Genomic DNA, 16940 nt, shown 5'->3' with positions numbered 1-16940 from the left:
ACAAACACGGTTATCTCCGGTCCATCAGCGAACATCATTTTTGTGGCTTAGGTTTCCTCAATGGGACAGGAAGGTTGGAGTAATGCAGCGTTCCTCTGGTGTCTGGCCAAAGCCCAGGGCAGTTTAGCGCTGCCAAACGCACGCGCCTCTTCCGCGACGCCGCAGCGAAGGCAGCGCAGTTCCATTCCTTCGCGCGGACGCCCCAGGCGACTTGGAGAGCTCCGAACCCTAGACTGCACCTGCTCGCACGCGGGGTTCCACTGGGCCTCCGCAACGAAGCGTCTAGCCCTAAGGTTGGCACAAGTCCCGCGAGGAGCAGCCCGGCCGCGAACCGTGACGTGGCCCAATCCGCAGCCGGCGCCGGCGGTTTTGTTCCAACTGGTGCTCCGGCCCCGCGGCCGCCTCGGGGGCGGAGCCGGAGAGGGGGCGGGCCTACGACGTGGCCCAATGGCAACGCGCGCCGGGCCGCAGGGGTGGGGCCAGGTGTGCGGCGCAGGGCCGGGCAGCGGAGGCGCCAATGAGCGTGCGCCGCGTCCGGGGCCGGCTGGTGCGCGAGACGCCGCGGAGAGGTTGGTGGCTACTGTAACAGTTTGCAAACGGAGGGGAGTTGTGAAGGGCCTGGGTTTGGGGTCGTGCTGCTGGCCGTGTGGGTACGTCCGCGCTGCATTGATCCTGGAGCCAGGGCCGCAGGAGCTGAAGGCCAGAGCGAGCGGGGGTGAGGATGGAGCAGCAGCCGGGCCGCGGCTCCTAGGGGAGGCAGCGTGCTAGCTTCGGGGGCGGGCCGGTAGCGGGAACGAGGGCCGCACGGATACCGGTGCCTTCGGCCCTTACAATTCAGTCGCTGGGCTGCCCCCTCGCTGCTCGGGGTGGGCCGAATCCATTTCCGGGAGTGGGATCTTCCACCTTCGTCAGGTGAGGTTTAGGTGAACACTCTCCCGGTCAGTAACCTTAGCCCGCACCGCGTCTGCGTGGGCAGCAGGACCCAGCAGTGGGATGGGCAAGGAGGGTGGGTCGGGCAATACTCAAGGGATGCAGAGGAGGGGACAGGCCCTTCCATGCCAGCCATCCCCAACGTCATCACCTCCCAGTTCCTGTCCAGGCTCATCCTGGCTTTCCTCACCACCAGGGGAGCTCCAGGTGTGAGGTAGTTGAGCAGGTATCGAGGGGTCCCTGGCCCAGCTCCAGGGGTCTGACAGCACGCACAGTGCTGTGGTGCACCAGTTACTTGCCTTTGCATGGACGGAAAGAAGGTCAAGTCTCCTTCCTATTTGTCTGTCTAAAGATGTGGTGGAGCTAAGGATCCAGGCCCTTTTGCCCAGACCCAAATGTGGGACACGTGGGGGGATGTTGAGAATGGTTGAAACTCCTCAGGAGAGAAGGGAAGGAGAGCAAGCTGCTCTGCTTTTAGCCAAAAAGGGCAACAGATAGCAATCTTTGAGCGTGTCTGTTCTGGGATGTGGTTCTCTTTCCTTCTTCACACAGAGCATCCAGTTACAAGTGTTTTTTCCTTCTCTGCCAGGGTCATAATGGCAGCCACAGTAAGAAGACAGAGGCCAAGGAGACTGCTCTGTTGGGCCTTGGTGGCTATCCTCTTGGCAGACCTGTTGGCACTGAGCGGTATGTACCTGGCAGAGGGATCCAAAGAACAGTAAATTAGTCGTAAGAAGAGGTGCCTTTTCGGGTGTGTGGGGCTGCTGGATCTAGGCTTTTTTCTTTGTCTTTGCCATGTTTCTCCATAGAACGTAGACTGCTTTATTTGATTTAACCCAGGACGGTGTGGGAAGCAGAGAACTAACAGACAAGCATACTGTCTCTTTTCCCTTCAGACACGTTGGCTGTGATGTCTGTGGACCTGGGCAGTGAATCCATGAAGGTGGCCATTGTCAAGCCTGGCGTGCCCATGGAGATTGTCTTGAACAAGTAAGGCTAGATCTGTGTCAAGGGTGTGTATCTAGTTTGTAGTGTCCAAAGCAGACTTGGGTGGCTGAGCCCGTTGTGAGATGGGGAGGCTCCTAGGTTCATACCGTGCTGCAGGAAGCTAGGCAAATGCTGTTTTTTTTTTTCCTTAGGGAATCTCGGAGGAAAACACCAGTGACTGTGACCTTGAAAGAAAATGAAAGGTTTTTGGGTGACAGCGCAGCAGGCATGGTGAGTAGGAGCTCCACAGCCTGATTGGCTCCTCCAGAGGCTGGTCTCTTGTCTACCGTGGTGATGTCAAGAGGCGAGCTGAGGTGAGTTTGGACCTAAGAACCCACTGGACCTTCTCCTCTCAGGCCATCAAGAACCCAAAGGCTACGCTCCGTTATTTCCAGCACCTCCTAGGAAAGCAGGCAGATAATCCTCATGTGGCTCTGTATCGGAAACGTTTCCCAGAACATGAGCTAAACATTGACCCACAGAGGCAGACGGTGCGCTTCCAGATCAGTCCGTGAGTGTCCAGTGTCCAGCGGGGGAAGGTGGTCTCAGTAGCCCTCTGGGCTCCACGTTGGCACGTGTTCATGATTATTGGTCTTGGTGTTTGGCTCCCCTGGTCTCAACTCCTCCTCTTCTCAGGCAGCTACAATTCTCCCCTGAGGAGGTGCTGGGCATGGTTCTGAATTACTCCCGTTCCTTGGCTGAAGATTTTGCTGGTGAGTATCAAGATGGGGCCAGTGGCCGCGGGCCCCCGAAAATCTGCAGTGACTGTCGGGCAGGGGCACTTTTATTTCTTGGTGACAGTTGGACTGTGCCTGAAGATACATTTGAATGTCACAGACTGGAGCTATTGGCATTTAGTGAGGAGAGGGCAGGGAAGGCCAGTCAACACCTTGTAGTCTATGCGATAGGCCCCAGCCAGAGAATTCCCTGCCTCCGAGCCAGCCGTACTGAGTCTGGAAATGCTGGTCTGAGGCTTACAGTTGGTGCGATCCTGCTCTTTTGTGCTCCGCAGAACAACCCATTAAAGATGCAGTCATCACCGTGCCAGCCTTTTTCAACCAGGCCGAGCGCCGAGCGGTGCTGCAGGCTGCCCGGATGGCCGGCCTCAAGGTGCTGCAGCTCATCAACGACAACACGGCCACTGCCCTCAGCTACGGCGTCTTCCGCCGGAAAGATATCAACTCCACTGCACAGGTGAGCCGAGGAGGCCTCCCCTCTGGACGGGCGGCCGGATGCACAGTGGCTCAGTCTGAGGATGCAGGGTCCTTGGCCCGCTTTGCATCCTGTTTGCATGGCCATCCCTTGGCAAAGTGTGGCAGTCGCCTCCCTTCAGTCTCCGTTGGAGTTGGTCAGCTTTATGGTAAAAGACGACAGCTCTTTGTTTCCAGGAAGGCAGGGGGACAGGCATCCTGCATTTATTTGATAAGGTTCCCGTGACAGTGCCCTTGGTGTCTCCACAGAATGTCATGTTCTATGACATGGGATCGGGCAGCACTGTGTGCACCATTGTGACCTACCAAACCGTGAAGACCAAGGAGGCTGGGATGCAGCCACAGCTGCAGATCCGAGGCGTGGGGTGAGTTCCTAAGACCTCAGGAGGGGCTTTCTTCCCGGATTTCAGGTGCCTTTTTAATGATCCCTGAAGGAACACACTTCCTGGACACAGCATCGCTTCCTGTGGGAGGCTGCTCCCAAACAGGAAGTGAGAGCCGGAGAGAGGGGGGGACAGTTTAGGGAGTTTGCGAAGCAGGTAACTTCCCGAACATGTTCTAAGGAAGTCCACGGGAGTACAGACAGGTTGAGTGTCAGGTGCAGTCGCTTCTGGCTCTCCTGACATACTGAGGTTATGCCTTGCACTGTCGTTATTTCTCTTTCTGCCCCTGTGTCCTTTTACTGAGGTTGAACTTAGGGTCTCTCTCTCTCGGTCTCTCTCTCGGTCTCTCTCTCTCTCTCTCTCTCTCTCTCTCTCTCTCTCACACACACACACACACACACACACACACACACACACGACATAAGCATTCTGCTACTGAACTATCTGTTTCTGGAATTTACTGTGTTGACCAGGTTTGTCAGAAACTTCTGGCAGTCCTGCCTCTGTCTCCTGACCTACAAAATTTAAAAAACAAGCCTTCCTAAATAAGGCAAGGAGGTATAATCCTGGTACTTGTGAGGTAGAGGCAGAAGGATCAGAAATTCAAACTCATCTTCAGCTATTTTTGGAATCCTTGGCCAACCTGGAATACATGAGACACCCCCTATGAAAAAAACAAAGCCTCTCTAATTCTAGAACCTCCTTTTTGAGCTCCTCACTATTCAGGTAGGAAGTTCTCTTAAGATACTGGTGTCGGGACAGTAGCTCAGCATTGGGGGCTGACTTACAGTTCATGGGCCCTAGTCTCATCCACTGTACCACTAAAGAGAAAATGAAATACCACTATGCTAGTAATCCATTTCTTCAGTGATCTTGCTGGGCCTGTTTGATCCCCGCCTCCTGTAACTGTGGCTGAGCTCTTTATTCTGTTTTGGAGATGGTCTTACTACACAGCTCTAGCTGTTTGGAATTCTTTATGTAGATCAGGCTGGCCTTGAACTCAAAAAGATCTGCCTGCCTCTGCCTCCCAAGTGCTGGGGTTAAAGACATGAGCCATGATGCCTGGCTCCTCTTATGCTTAAAGAATATATTTGTCGTTCTTTAGCGCTTGCCATGCATTCTACTTCCTGTTGCAGGGTCTTCAGCAAAACTCTTCTTTCTGTCTAGAATGTTCTTCACTCCCCCCCCCCCCCCCAAGATAGGTTTTCTCTATGTATCAGTCCTGGCTATCTTGGAAGTCACTTTGTAGACCAGGCTGGAACTCACAGATCCTCCTGCCTCTGCCTTCCGGGTGCTGGGATTAAAGGCCTGCGCCCCCACTGCCTGGCCAGCCTCTTCACTCTCCTCGTATCTAGTCAGCTCCAGCTCTTCTTGAGGTTTCAGTTCCAGTGTGCTGCTTCAGGGGAAGTTTCTCTGGCTGCTCTGAGGAGTGCAGACTTCCTGTGTGTGTTCCACTAACCTCCTCTACTTTTCTTCATTCATTTTGAGACAGGGTCTCACTGTGTAGCCCTTGCTGGCCTGGGAGTTTGTATGTAGAGCAGACTAGCCTCAAACTCAAAGAAACCTACCTGCCTCTGTCTCCCTAATGCTGAGTGCTTCCTTTTTCCCCCCCTCTTAGATTTTTTGAGACAGGGTTTCTCTGTGTAGTTTTGGTTCCTGTCCTGGATCTCACTCTGTAGCCCAGGCTGGCCTCGAACTCACAAAGATCCGCCTGGCTCTGCCTCCTGAGTGCTGGGATTAAAGGCGTGCGCTGCCGCCACTGCCACCACCACCACCCAGCCTGAGTGCTTCTTTTTCAAAACGTGTATGTGATTTCACATTTGGGGTGTCAGTGGTCTTTTAGATCGTAAACTCCTTGGCATTCGGAATCTGTTCCTTCTCCCCTTCTCTTGCCGCTCACATCCCAATAGTGGCTCCTCAGTCAGCCTGCCGAGTGGCTGGGGAGATGAGCTGCTACTCTGAGTTGCTGTTTGTGCTGTGGAGAGCTGCAGGCACAGTGCTGTTGTCTCTTGTGCCAGGGGGAGTGCCCTCGACTGTGTTCTTAACACTTTACCTGCTCCCTTCCCTGAACAGGTTTGACCGCACCCTGGGTGGCTTAGAGATGGAGCTTCGGCTGCGGGAACACCTGGCCCAGCTCTTCAATGAGCAGCGCAAGGGCCAGAAAGCCAAGGATGTTCGGGAAAACCCACGTGCCATGGCCAAACTGCTTCGGGAAGCCAATCGTTTGAAAACGGTCCTGAGTGCCAATGCTGATCACATGGCACAGGTGCCCGCATAGGAGCTTGGTGGAGGGCAGGCTAGTGGCTCCAGTCCACAAGGGTGGAGAGCCTTTCTTCTTGCATTCTGTCTGCTCTGGCCCAGAGAGCAGGATCTGGTCGGAGCCTCTGAACAGATTCCTCTTCCCACAGATTGAGGGCTTGATGGACGATGTGGACTTCAAGGCAAAAGTGACCCGAGGGGAGTTCGAGGAATTGTGCGCAGACTTGTTTGAGAGAGTGCCTGGGCCTGTCCAGCAGGCCCTCCAGAGTGCGGAGATGAGCTTGGTGAGGGCATGCGCGAGGCAGGCCTGCCTGCCGGAGTGCCTACGACGCCCACAAGGGGTCAGGGAAAGGCCAGTTCTGAGAAAGGGCATTAACTCCTGCATCTCACCTTCCCCTTCTGCAGGATGAGATTGAGCAGGTGATCCTGGTGGGCGGGGCCACCCGCGTTCCCAAAGTTCAAGAGGTGCTGCTGAAGGCTGTGGGCAAGTGAGTATGGTGTGGGAGCTAGGCCCGGAGTCTAGGTCCGCCTCGCTGTAGGCTGGGCAGCTGCAGGAATGAGGGGAGAGAACCCGCTCCCCAGTGGGTGATGCTGAAGCTTGCGTCTCCTAGGGAGGAGCTAGGAAAGAACATCAATGCAGATGAAGCAGCCGCCATGGGCGCTGTGTACCAGGCAGCGGCCCTCAGCAAAGCCTTCAAGGTGAAGCCGTTTGTTGTGCGGGATGCCGTTATCTACCCCATCCTGGTAAGCCGGAGCAGGTGACAAGGGCTCCCTCTGCTTCTCCTGGTGAGAGCTCTGTTCACCTCAGCCTGTCCCGAGAGAGATCCCGTGCCCTCCTCACCCCTGCTCCCAGAACCTTCCCTGGTCCTCCACGGCACCTTCTCTTTGCCTCCTGTGTAGGTGGAGTTCACAAGGGAGGTGGAGGACGAGCCTGGGGTTCGAAGCCTGAAGCACAACAAACGTGTGCTCTTCTCCAGAATGGGGCCCTACCCTCAGCGCAAAGTCATCACCTTTAACCGCTACAGCCATGATTTCAACTTCCACATCAACTACGGTGACCTGGGCTTCCTGGGGCCTGAGGATCTTCGGTGAGGGGCGGGGGCAGGATGGCACCTCCAGGGAGTGTGGGAGGTGTGCCTGCCGGATGGATGACCGACCTAAGGATGGGGAGGGCAGTGTGGGGCTTACGGGGCTGAGAGTGGGCTGGGGTCAAGGTGTGAACAGCCTGTCTTGGAGACACTTCTGAGTGTCCTGGGTAGGGCTCCTGACATCTCATGCCAGCAGGCCACGTGGTCTGGAGTTGGAGTTGGGGCAAGTGGGTCTCCTCAAACCCTTCTTTTCCTTCTTAACCAGGGTATTTGGCTCTCAGAATCTGACCACAGTGAAGCTAAAAGGTGTGGGAGAGAGCTTCAAGAAATATCCCGACTATGAGTCCAAAGGCATCAAGGCCCACTTCAACCTGGATGAGAGTGGGGTGCTCAGTTTAGATAGGGTAAGAGCAAATGGGGACCCTTATCAGGGTAGGGCTGGTGAACCTTGGTCCCACCGCCCTCCCAGAGTGGGTTTCATGGGATAAGCACAAAGCATTTTGGGAGCAGATCTAATGAATCTTGGCCTTAAACACAGTGGGGCTCTTCGTGACCAGAACGTGTTGATGATCACTGTAACTTTTTGGGGGGTGAGGGAGTGAGGGGATTTTGAGACAGGGTTTCTCTGTGTAGCTTTGCGCCTTTTCTGGAACTCACTCTGTAGTCCAGGCTGGCCTCGAACTCACAGAGATCTGCCTGGCTCTGCCTCCTGAGTTCTGAGATTAAAGGCATGTGCCACCACCGCCTGGCGATCACTGTAACTTTATTAGAGAGAAATAGAGATTTTTTGTAACTTGTGTGTTTTGCCTGCATGTGCTAGTGCTCTTAACTGCTGAGCCGTCTCTCCAACCCTTAACCCTTTTTGAGTATGTATGTATATGATGGAGGGTGGGGTGCAGGCATGCCATAGTACGTGTGGAAGCCAGAGAAAGTGAGTTGCTTTTTTCTCCTTTTACCTTTGGTGAGAGTAAGCACTCTTTACCTGCTAAGCCACTTTGCCAGCCCAGAGGACCTCCCCACCCCCTTTTTTAAAATTTTATTTTATTTATTTATTTATTTATTTTTGGAGCTAAGGGTCGAACCCAGAACCTTGTGCTTGCTAGGCAAGCGCTCTACCACCGAGCTAAATCCCTAACACCTTAAAATTTTATTTTTGATGTTTTTTGAGATGAGGTTTCTCTGACTCTCCTGGAACTCACTCTGTAGACGAGGCTGGGCTCTGACTCAGAGATCCACCTGCCTCTGCCTCCCAAGTGCTGGTGTGCGCCACCACTGCCCTGCCGAGAAAACCCTTTTTAAATTTAATTTAAAATAAAATGTATATAGGTATTTTGCCTGCACATATGTCTGCATCATACGTGTGTCTGGTGCTCAAGGAGACCAGAAGAGGGTGTCAGATCCTCTGGAACTGGAGTTAGAGCCACCATGTCAGTGCTGGGAATATACCTGAGTTCTCTGGAAAATCAGCCTATGCTGTTAGCTGCTGGGCCATTTCTTCAGCCTCCAGATAAGCTCATTTCTTTTTGGTTTTTTGAGACAGCATTTCTCTGTGTAGTTTTGGTGCCTGTCCTGGACCTCTCTATAGACTAGGCTGGCCTTGAACTCACAGAGGTCCACCTGGCTTTGCCTCCCAAGTGCTGGGATTAAAGCCGTGCGCCACCATCGCCCAGCAGATAAGCCCATTTCTAAAGAGTAATTTTGAGTTAATATCTTCTGGCACACTGGGAAACTGTGGTCCATTTCCAAGTGGAGACATGGAGGGCTGTAAGGAGAGGAGAGAGAGCCGTCCTGAGAGGGCTGCACTTAAAGGGGTGTGGCCATCCAGGAGTCCTAGAAAAGGAAGGTGAGAAAGTAGTTCCCAGGGCTGCAAGTCATTTTGTATTCCTAGTGTATGCCTAAGCAGCATGCTTACGGAACAGTGTGGGTTACTATGCAGCTCTTTATTTGAACCTATTTCAAAATAGGTGGAGTCTGTATTTGAGACCCTGGTGGAGGACAACCCAGAGGAAGAATCAACTCTTACCAGTAAGATGCAGATGGGCTCCTGTGTGTGTGCAAGTGTGTGTGAGCAAGCGAGAGTGAACAAACACATGTGTGCTTGGGGGAGGTAATGGCATTGGTGTTGGGGTAGGAAGTGGGTTCGCTGCTTGATTTCCTCTTGAACCTCTGGGCTTCCTTCTTCCTAGAACTTGGCAACACCATTTCCAGCCTGTTTGGAGGTGGTTCCTCATCAGATGCCAAAGAGAACGGTACTGATTCTGTACAGGTAAGGGCAGAAAAGCATGGCGAATAGCAGGAGGTTGGGTAATGTAGACAGAAGCAGAGTCTGGGGGTGCATCCCAGCTGCCTGGACTCACTGGACCTCAGTGGTCCTCATCTTGTTTCTCCTCAGCCTGTGACAGGTTGCTCTACTCCTGCTCCATTAGATGGAGCTATTACCAGAGCCTAAGGCTTATTGTTCTCATTCTCGCCTACCTACCGTTTGTTAACCTGTATTTCTGCAAATTGCAACAGCCCCTGACTGTTTGTCCACAGTATCATCTGCTTGTCCCCAGGTTTCTTCATGAGCCATGTTTCCTTTTCAAGCAGAGGAGCAGATATGGTCAAGGCTACCCATGGCCATGGGCTCAGCTAGTGGTGTATATAACCTCTGGGGTTTCTGAAATTGTCTCCCAGGAGGAAGAGGAGAGCCCTACCGAGGGGAGCAAGGATGAACCTGGAGAGCAGGGGGAGCCTAAGGAGGAAACTGAAGCCCCTGTGGAAGATACCTCTCAGCCTCCACCCGCTGAGCCGAAGGGTGATGCGGCCCCTGAGGGAGAAAAACCTGAAGAGAAAGAAAGTGGAGACAGGTCTGGGGCCCAGGTGAGCTGGTGCAGAGGAAGACCGTGGGGTCCAGGGGCTGAGAGTAAACGGGAGCCGCTTTGTTCCTGCCCCCTGGAGGAGGCGGGCAGCCAATGTTTGTCCTGACGTCACTGCTCTTTCCACTCAGAAGCCAGATGAGAAGGGGCAGGCAGGGCCTGAGGGTGCCCCTCCAGCTCCCGAGGAAGAAAAAAAACAGAAACCTGCCCGGAAGCAGAAAATGGTGGAGGAGATAGGTGTGGAGCTGGCTGTCTTGGACCTGCCAGACTTGCCAGAGGATGAGCTGGCTCGTTCTGTGCAGAAGTAAGTGCCGTGTGTATGTGTAAGTGTGTAAGGTGAGCAGGGTGGGTGTGGAAAGGCGATCCTGGAAGGGCTCCAGGTTCTAACCCCACCTTACCCCCCCTGCCTTTTGTTCATTGTGCAGACTTGAGGACTTGACCCTCCGAGACCTAGAGAAGCAGGAAAGGGAGAAAGCTGCCAACAGCCTGGAAGCGTTCATCTTTGAGACCCAGGTTAGCGAGCCGGGCAGCAGCACTCCCTACCCCGTACTTTACCCTTAGGGGCGTGGGCTCCGATCCTTGCCCCAAAGCTCACTGCATTTGTGTCCTTTACCAGGACAAGCTCTACCAACCTGAGTACCAGGAAGTGTCCACTGAGGAACAGCGGGAGGAGATCTCGGGCAAACTCAGCGCTGCGTCTAACTGGCTGGAAGATGAGGGATTCGGGGCCACCACTGTGGTGAGGGGCCCCCTGGGGTGTGGCAGGCAAAGGGAGGGCTGGTCTCCCCTTCTAGGGCCAGAGCAAGAAGAGCTGAGGTGTCAGGCCATGAAGCAAGATGCAGGACTGGGTCCAGGGTGCTCCTGCTCCCACTTCAACCCTCCTCCTCCTCCTCTGTCCATCAGATGTTGAAGGAGAAGCTGGCTGAGCTGAGAAAGCTATGCCAAGGGCTGTTTTTTCGGGTGGAAGAGCGTAAGAAATGGCCAGAACGGCTTTCAGCTCTGGATAATCTCCTCAACCACTCTAGCATTTTCCTCAAGTGAGTACTCCTTGCTTCCTTTCTTTGTGTAGTCCTGCTGAGCCCATGATTTCCCCCCCCTCTGTCAGCTTCCTGCTCCTCTGGCCAGGCCCTCTGCCCTAGGCTGATCTTCTCCTCTTTGGCTTCTAGGGGTGCCCGGCTCATCCCGGAGATGGACCAGATCTTCACTGAGGTGGAAATGACAACGTTAGAGAAAGTCATCAATGACACCTGGGTAATCACTTTGACCATGTGACTGGTACCCCGGGGTGCTAAGGATGGCAGGGTGATTACTAGTCAACAGAAATTGCCTTAACTGGTTGAAAGTGACACCTGCCACATCTGTGGCTAGTTCTGAGTCTTCCCTGGCCTCACCCACAGGCCTGGAAGAATGCAACTCTGGCCGAGCAGGCCAAGCTTCCTGCCACAGAGAAGCCTGTGCTGCTTTCGAAAGACATTGAGGCCAAGATGATGGCCCTGGACCGGGAGGTACAGTATCTCCTCAATAAGGCCAAGTTCACCAAACCCCGGCCACGGCCCAAGGACAAGAATGGCACCCGGACAGAACCTCCCGTCAATGCCAGTGCTGGTGACCAAGGGGAGAAGGTCATTCCACCTGCAGGTGAGGGAGAGGGTGCTTGGCTCCAGTCACTGGGCAAAGAAAAGCTCCCCATCTCTCCTGGGCTGCGGCTAACTCTTGGTTCCCTCCAGGTCAGACTGAAGAGGCAAAGCCCATTTTAGAGCCTAACAAAGAAGAGACTGGTGAGTGGGGGAGCTGGATTGGGACATTTCGTTAATCTGGGGGCAGGCGAATGTCAAGCATGGTCTATTTCTGCTCAGCCCGTGAATTGTGGGTGGTCTTTAAGTTTTAAGAGTAGTTTTCTTTGGAAGGAAAAAAGGCACAGACAGCCTAGGGAGACAGTAGGTAAAGTGTTTAAAGTGTTTAATTGCACAGTGAGGATCAGAGTTCAAATCCTCAGCACCTATATAAATGCCAGGTAGGCATACTGCCCACTTATCCCAGAATGTTGAGGAGACAGTTGTCTAGAGCTGGGTGGCTAGCTAATCTAGATGGATCGCAGCTCTGGATTCAAGTGAGAGACCTTCCTTCAACGTATAAGGTAGAAAGCAGTGAGGGAGAAACCCTGCATCAGTCTCCGGCCTCCACATGCACAGGCAAAACATACACATCCTGGGTTTTGGGGTTTGTTTTTTGTTTTGTTTTGTTTTTTTGAGACAGGGTTTCTCTGTGTAGCTTTGCACCTTTCCTGGATCTCACTCTGTAGACCAGGTTGGCCTCAAACTCACAGAGATCCACCTGGCTCTGCCTCCCGAGTGCTGGGATTAAATGCGTGCACCACCACCACCACCACCACCACCACCACCACCACCACCACCACCACCACCACCACCACCACCACCGGCTGTCCCATGTTGTTGGTTTTTCAAGCAAAGATTTTCTGGGCATGGTGGCACTTTACTTAATCCCAGCACAGGAGAGGCAGATCTCTGAGTTGGAGGCCAGTCTGAGTTCCAGGACAGCCAAAGCTGCTGAGAGATGGTTGAGCTGTTAGAACACTTACTGCCCTTGCAGACGACCCGGGTTCATAACCATCTGTAACTCCAGTTCCAGGGGTCCAGTGCTCTCTTCTGTCTTCTGCAGGCATCAAGCACTCAAGCACAGATGTGGTGCACATACATACATATTTGCAGGCAAAATACTCATACATAAAATGAATTTATCTAACTTAAAATTCACAAATGTGCGGGGGAAGGGCCTGGAGAGATGGCTCAATGCTTAAGAGTTCTGGCTGCTCTTTCAGAGAATCCAGTTTGTATTTCCAGCACCTACAGGATGGCTCACAGCTGTCTTAACTCCAGGACCAGAGGAGCCAGGCCATCTTCTAGCCTCGGAGGCACATATGTAGTACATAGGCATACATGTAGGCAAAACACCCATAAATATTTAATAAAAATTTTAAAAAGGAGCCAGGCAGTGGTGGCGCATGCCTTTAATCCCAGCACTCAAGAGGTAGAGCCAGGCAGATCTCCGTGAGTTCAAGGCCAGCCTGATCTACAGAGCAAGATCTAGGACTGGCACCAAAACTACACAGAGAAACCCTGTCTCGAAAAACAAAAACAAATTAGAAAAAGGAGGCAGAGACCCCTAAATGTGTCTCACACATCTTGTAATATTTACCATCTGGATTTGTGTACTCAATATTAGCGTTTTACTTCTTTAGTGACTGACATTTTCCTTCTAAAATGCAGCTACGGAAACAGCCGACTCTGAGCCTCTGGAAATAGGAGGTCCTGGAGCAGGTAAGAGAGAAGCACAGGGTCTGGGCAGCCTGTTAGGGTTGCAGAGGGAGAGAAGAACAGCCTTCTCCTTTCTTTCCACCATCCCGCAGAATCTGAACAGGAAGAGCAGACGGCAGGACAGAAGCGGCCTTTGAAGAACGACGAACTATAACCCCACCCCTGTCCCCCCACTTGCCTCCAGCCCCTTCTCCTGCCACCTCTATTTATTACACGTCAGGGTTGGGGCTGGGGTTGGTCCTGCCGTTAGAGGTTCAAGTTCCTCCTCTCAGCTGGGACAGGAGGCGGCTGCTCAGCAGTCCCTCTGGAGTAGCCCCATGGGTGAAACCGGATCTAGTTCTGTCCCCAGCTCTGCCCTCCGGTCTCCTACTCTCTGGCCCTGTGTTTGGGAAAAATCACTATTATGTCTTAATCGTTTGCCTGTGGGTAAGTGAGAGAATGGCTGCCAGTGGTTGTTGGAGACCTGGTAGTGGGAAGGGTGTTTTGAGACACTAGAGAGTACTCAAGTCTTCTCTGAGCATCCTGACATCCTTTCCTGTTCCACAGAATCAGTGTCCGATTTGGGCCAGTGTCTACAGAGCCTCAGTCACCGCCCTCGGTTCCTGAGTGCCTCTTTTCTCTCCTCTGTCTTCTCTTCCCTTGCCTTTCCTCCTGGCCTCTTCTTTTGTCCTTGCCTTCCCAGTATACACTGGGCTGTGGTCTTTAGCCCCCAGCCTTTCATCATCAGAACTGTGTAAACATGCTCTCATGCTTCCTGCGACCCCTGGTGGCCAGAGCAAGCAGGGAGCAAGTGAGAAGGGCATCCACTGCCCAATGGAAGGAGAGACAATGTGAAAGCCCTGTAGCCCCTGCTGTGGGTTGTTGGGCCCAGGAAAGTATGTAGAGTGGTTGGCAAGGATGCAAGTATCCTGCAGGCACTTGTAATCCTTATCCCAGTTCGTGGGACACCTACCCCTTCTCTCATGCTTTTTCCCTCTTCCCCCTGGGCTGACCAAAAAAACGTGCTACCTACTGTGAGCCCCCTTCCCAAGACTGAGGGACAGAGAGACCATGGTGTGAATGTAAAAATGCCACCTCACTCTCAGGCAGGCTTGTGGGTAAGGAAGAGGGGTAAGGGTTCAACTTCCCAGTGCACCCTGCTAGGAGGGAAGCCCCTTCCCGTTATGCCCACGTCTAGAGTGCCTGTCCTCCAGTGTTGCACCTGGAGCAGGAGCTAGGGCTACTCCACTTCTGGGGCAAAGCAAACCTGGGATGTCAGTCATTTTGTCCGTCCGTCCCCGTCCCCCCCCAACAACCCCACCTCCCTGTTTTTGCCACATTGGCAGAGGGACCTAAAGGTCCTGCAGTCAGTCCCCTCCTGTGTGTTTGAGTTCTTTCATTAGCAGTTCAGGCTGGTTGGACAGGTTTGAATCAAATTGTACTTTGTTCCATTGTTAATTGAGAAACTGTTTCAATAAAATATTCTTTTCTATAGATTATGTGTTTTGCTTCCTCTCCAACCTCTTTTCTTTTCCCCAAGACAGGGCTTCTTATGTAACTCTGACCATCTAAAGAACTTGCTCTGTAGACCAGGCTGGCCTCGGACTCAGAGATCCACCTGCCTCAGCCTTCTGAGTGCTGGGATTAAAGGTATACATCACCACCTGGCAACATGCTTACATTTCTGACACACTCATGACTTGTGTTGAGTGTGACAATGGTGTTGTGGCTGTATAGGAGAATAGCCTTGTTTTTACAGTAATATTCGGCCCCAAATTGAAATTAGTGTTTAATGATGCCAGCAGCTTTCATATGCCTTGGAAATGGGCGTATTTATGAATATTTATGCAGAGAAATTAGGTAAACTTTACAATGTTAACATTTGTTGGGAAGTCAATATTATTCTTAAAACTTTGTGGAGTAGGTTTGAGACTTCCCCAAATAAAGAGATCCCTTCATCTGAGTGGTAATTACAGGGGTGATACAAGGGGAGGGAATACATACATTTAATTGTCCCCTCATCTTACATCTGTTAAATAAGAGAAGTTTTTTTTTTAAAGATTTATTTTATTTATTATGTAAACAGGTTTCTTTCTGCAAGTTTGCCTGTACACCAGAAGAGGGAGTCAGATCTCATTATAGATGGTTGTGAGCCACCATGTGGTTGCTGGGAATTGAACTCAGGACCTCTGGAAGAACATTCAGTGCTCTTAACCTTTGAGCCATCTCTCCAGCCCCCTTGTTTTTTATTTTTTAAAAAAAAATTTTGAGCTGAGGATCAAACCCAGGGCCTTGTGCTTGCTAGGCAAGCGCTCTACCACTGAGCTAAATCCCCAACCCTCTTATTTTTTAAATTTTAACATATGGAATAAAAGCCAAATTTTTATTTTATGTGCACATATACATAGGTGTGCATGTCTCTGCATATCATGTGTTCATGCAGGTGCTTGTAGAAGCTAGAAGAGGATACTAGATCCCCTGGAGCTGACGTTAGATGATTGTAAGCCACCTAGCCTAGGTACAGTGATCCAAACTCAGGTTGTTGGAAGAAAGTATTCCTACCACTGAGTCATTCCTCCACCCCCAATTAAAAATTGCTTTTAATACATATATGTGTGAGTATGTATACCTATGTGCAGATGCCTGATGAACCCAAAGGGTCTTGGTACAGGTGGTTAGGAGCCACCTCGTGGGTGCTAGAAACCAAACTAAGGTACTCTAGAGTATGTTCTCTTCATTGCTGAACCATCTGTCTTCCAAGTGCTGGGTTACACATCTGTGCCTAACTAAGGGAATCTCCCATTCCATCACACACGCACACACGCACGCACGCACGCACAGTACTTGGTGTTATGCCCAAATCTCGGGGACCCCCAAAAGACTACCACAGAGACCGAATCCTGAATGTAAAAACAAAGAGCCTTTTTTCAAGCTCCAGGGCTCGGTCTGTCTGTCCCACACAGCAGTGAGAGCAGAGAGCCCTGAGCCCAGGCAGGGTAGGGCTTTTACCATAGCAGAGCTTGGGGTGAAGGGATTTCCAGCGTCCAGGACCCTGATTGGCTGGCATTTGTCTAAGGGTGTCTGTAAAGCAAAAATAGGTGTGTACTAGACTGGACTATCTAATGGTTGGAATTTGGGGGATGTTAGGTACTTCCCCATCCCTGGCTGGATTCCTGCGTGGTGTCAGCTTATAGCTTTTCCTGGATCTGAGTGTGTGTGGCCTGCCAATAAGCCTGCCACAGAAACGGTGTCTGGGCTCCTAAGCCTGTCATGGCTGCTGTGTGGTTAAGCTGTTTTGGGGCCCCTCCACAGCTGGATGGGAATTCTCATTCTCTCTCTCCCCCTCTCTCCCTCTCCCTCCCCCTCTCTCCCTCTCCCCCTCCCCCTCCTCTTCCCCCTCTCCTCCCTTCTCTCTCTCTCTCTCTCTCTCTCTCTCTCTCTCTCTCTCTCTCTCTCTCTCTCTCTCTCTCTCTCTCTAACAGCTCTGGCTGTTCTGGAACTCACTCTGTAGACCAGGCTGGCCTCAAACTCTAAAAAAAAAAATTAATCCCAAGGCTGGTAGCACAGTGAGTTCTGGGTTTCCAAAGAGGATTTACTTTGCACTTATTTAACCTGCCTTTGTCCACCAGTTGAACGAACACACAAGTATATAATTTTTCTTAAACTGATATACATTCACTGTACTTTGTTTTTTTTTTAAAGATTTATTTATTTACTCATGTATTTTATGTATATGAGGGCTCTGTCTTCATGTACACTAGAAGAAGGAATCTGATCCCATTACAGATGGTTGTGAGCCACCATGTGGTTGCTGGGAATTGAACTCAGGACCTCTGTGAGAGCAAGCAGTGCTCTTAACCCCTGAGGCATCTCTCCAGCCCTCCACCCTCCTTTTTTTTTTTTTTCTTAA

General features: G+C 51.9%; 1 protein-coding gene across 3 annotated transcripts; it reads left to right on the top strand.

The window, feature by feature from the left end:
* Positions 1-484: 484 nt before the first annotated feature.
* Positions 485-14519, top strand: Hyou1 (hypoxia up-regulated 1). 3 transcript variants are annotated; one of them, XM_028866361.2, is made up of 26 exons: positions 485-569; positions 1520-1617; positions 1827-1920; positions 2070-2148; positions 2274-2428; positions 2554-2630; positions 2930-3111; positions 3378-3493; positions 5585-5777; positions 5920-6054; positions 6176-6258; positions 6382-6514; positions 6671-6858; positions 7124-7262; positions 8823-8883; positions 9045-9124; positions 9535-9720; positions 9848-10020; positions 10142-10229; positions 10333-10455; positions 10620-10753; positions 10883-10967; positions 11114-11354; positions 11444-11494; positions 13004-13054; positions 13144-14519. In XM_028866361.2, the coding sequence occupies exons 2-26, from the start codon at positions 1527-1529 to the stop codon at positions 13203-13205; spliced, it is 3000 nt and encodes a 999-aa protein (XP_028722194.1). In that variant the 5' UTR covers positions 485-569; positions 1520-1526; the 3' UTR covers positions 13206-14519. The 3 variants fall into 3 exon arrangements, with proteins under 3 accessions (XP_028722194.1, XP_028722195.1, XP_028722196.1); XM_028866362.2 differs by lacking the exon at positions 485-569 and adding an exon at positions 576-715; XM_028866363.2 differs by lacking the exon at positions 485-569 and adding an exon at positions 772-912.
* Positions 14520-16940: the final 2421 nt, after the last annotated feature.

Source organism: Peromyscus leucopus, chromosome 7 (assembly GCF_004664715.2).
Source record: "Peromyscus leucopus breed LL Stock chromosome 7, UCI_PerLeu_2.1, whole genome shotgun sequence".
Classification (NCBI taxonomy): domain Eukaryota; kingdom Metazoa; phylum Chordata; class Mammalia; order Rodentia; family Cricetidae; genus Peromyscus; species Peromyscus leucopus.
The sequence above is the reverse complement of the archived record's forward strand: the minus strand, read 5'-3'. Positions and strand labels throughout refer to the sequence as shown.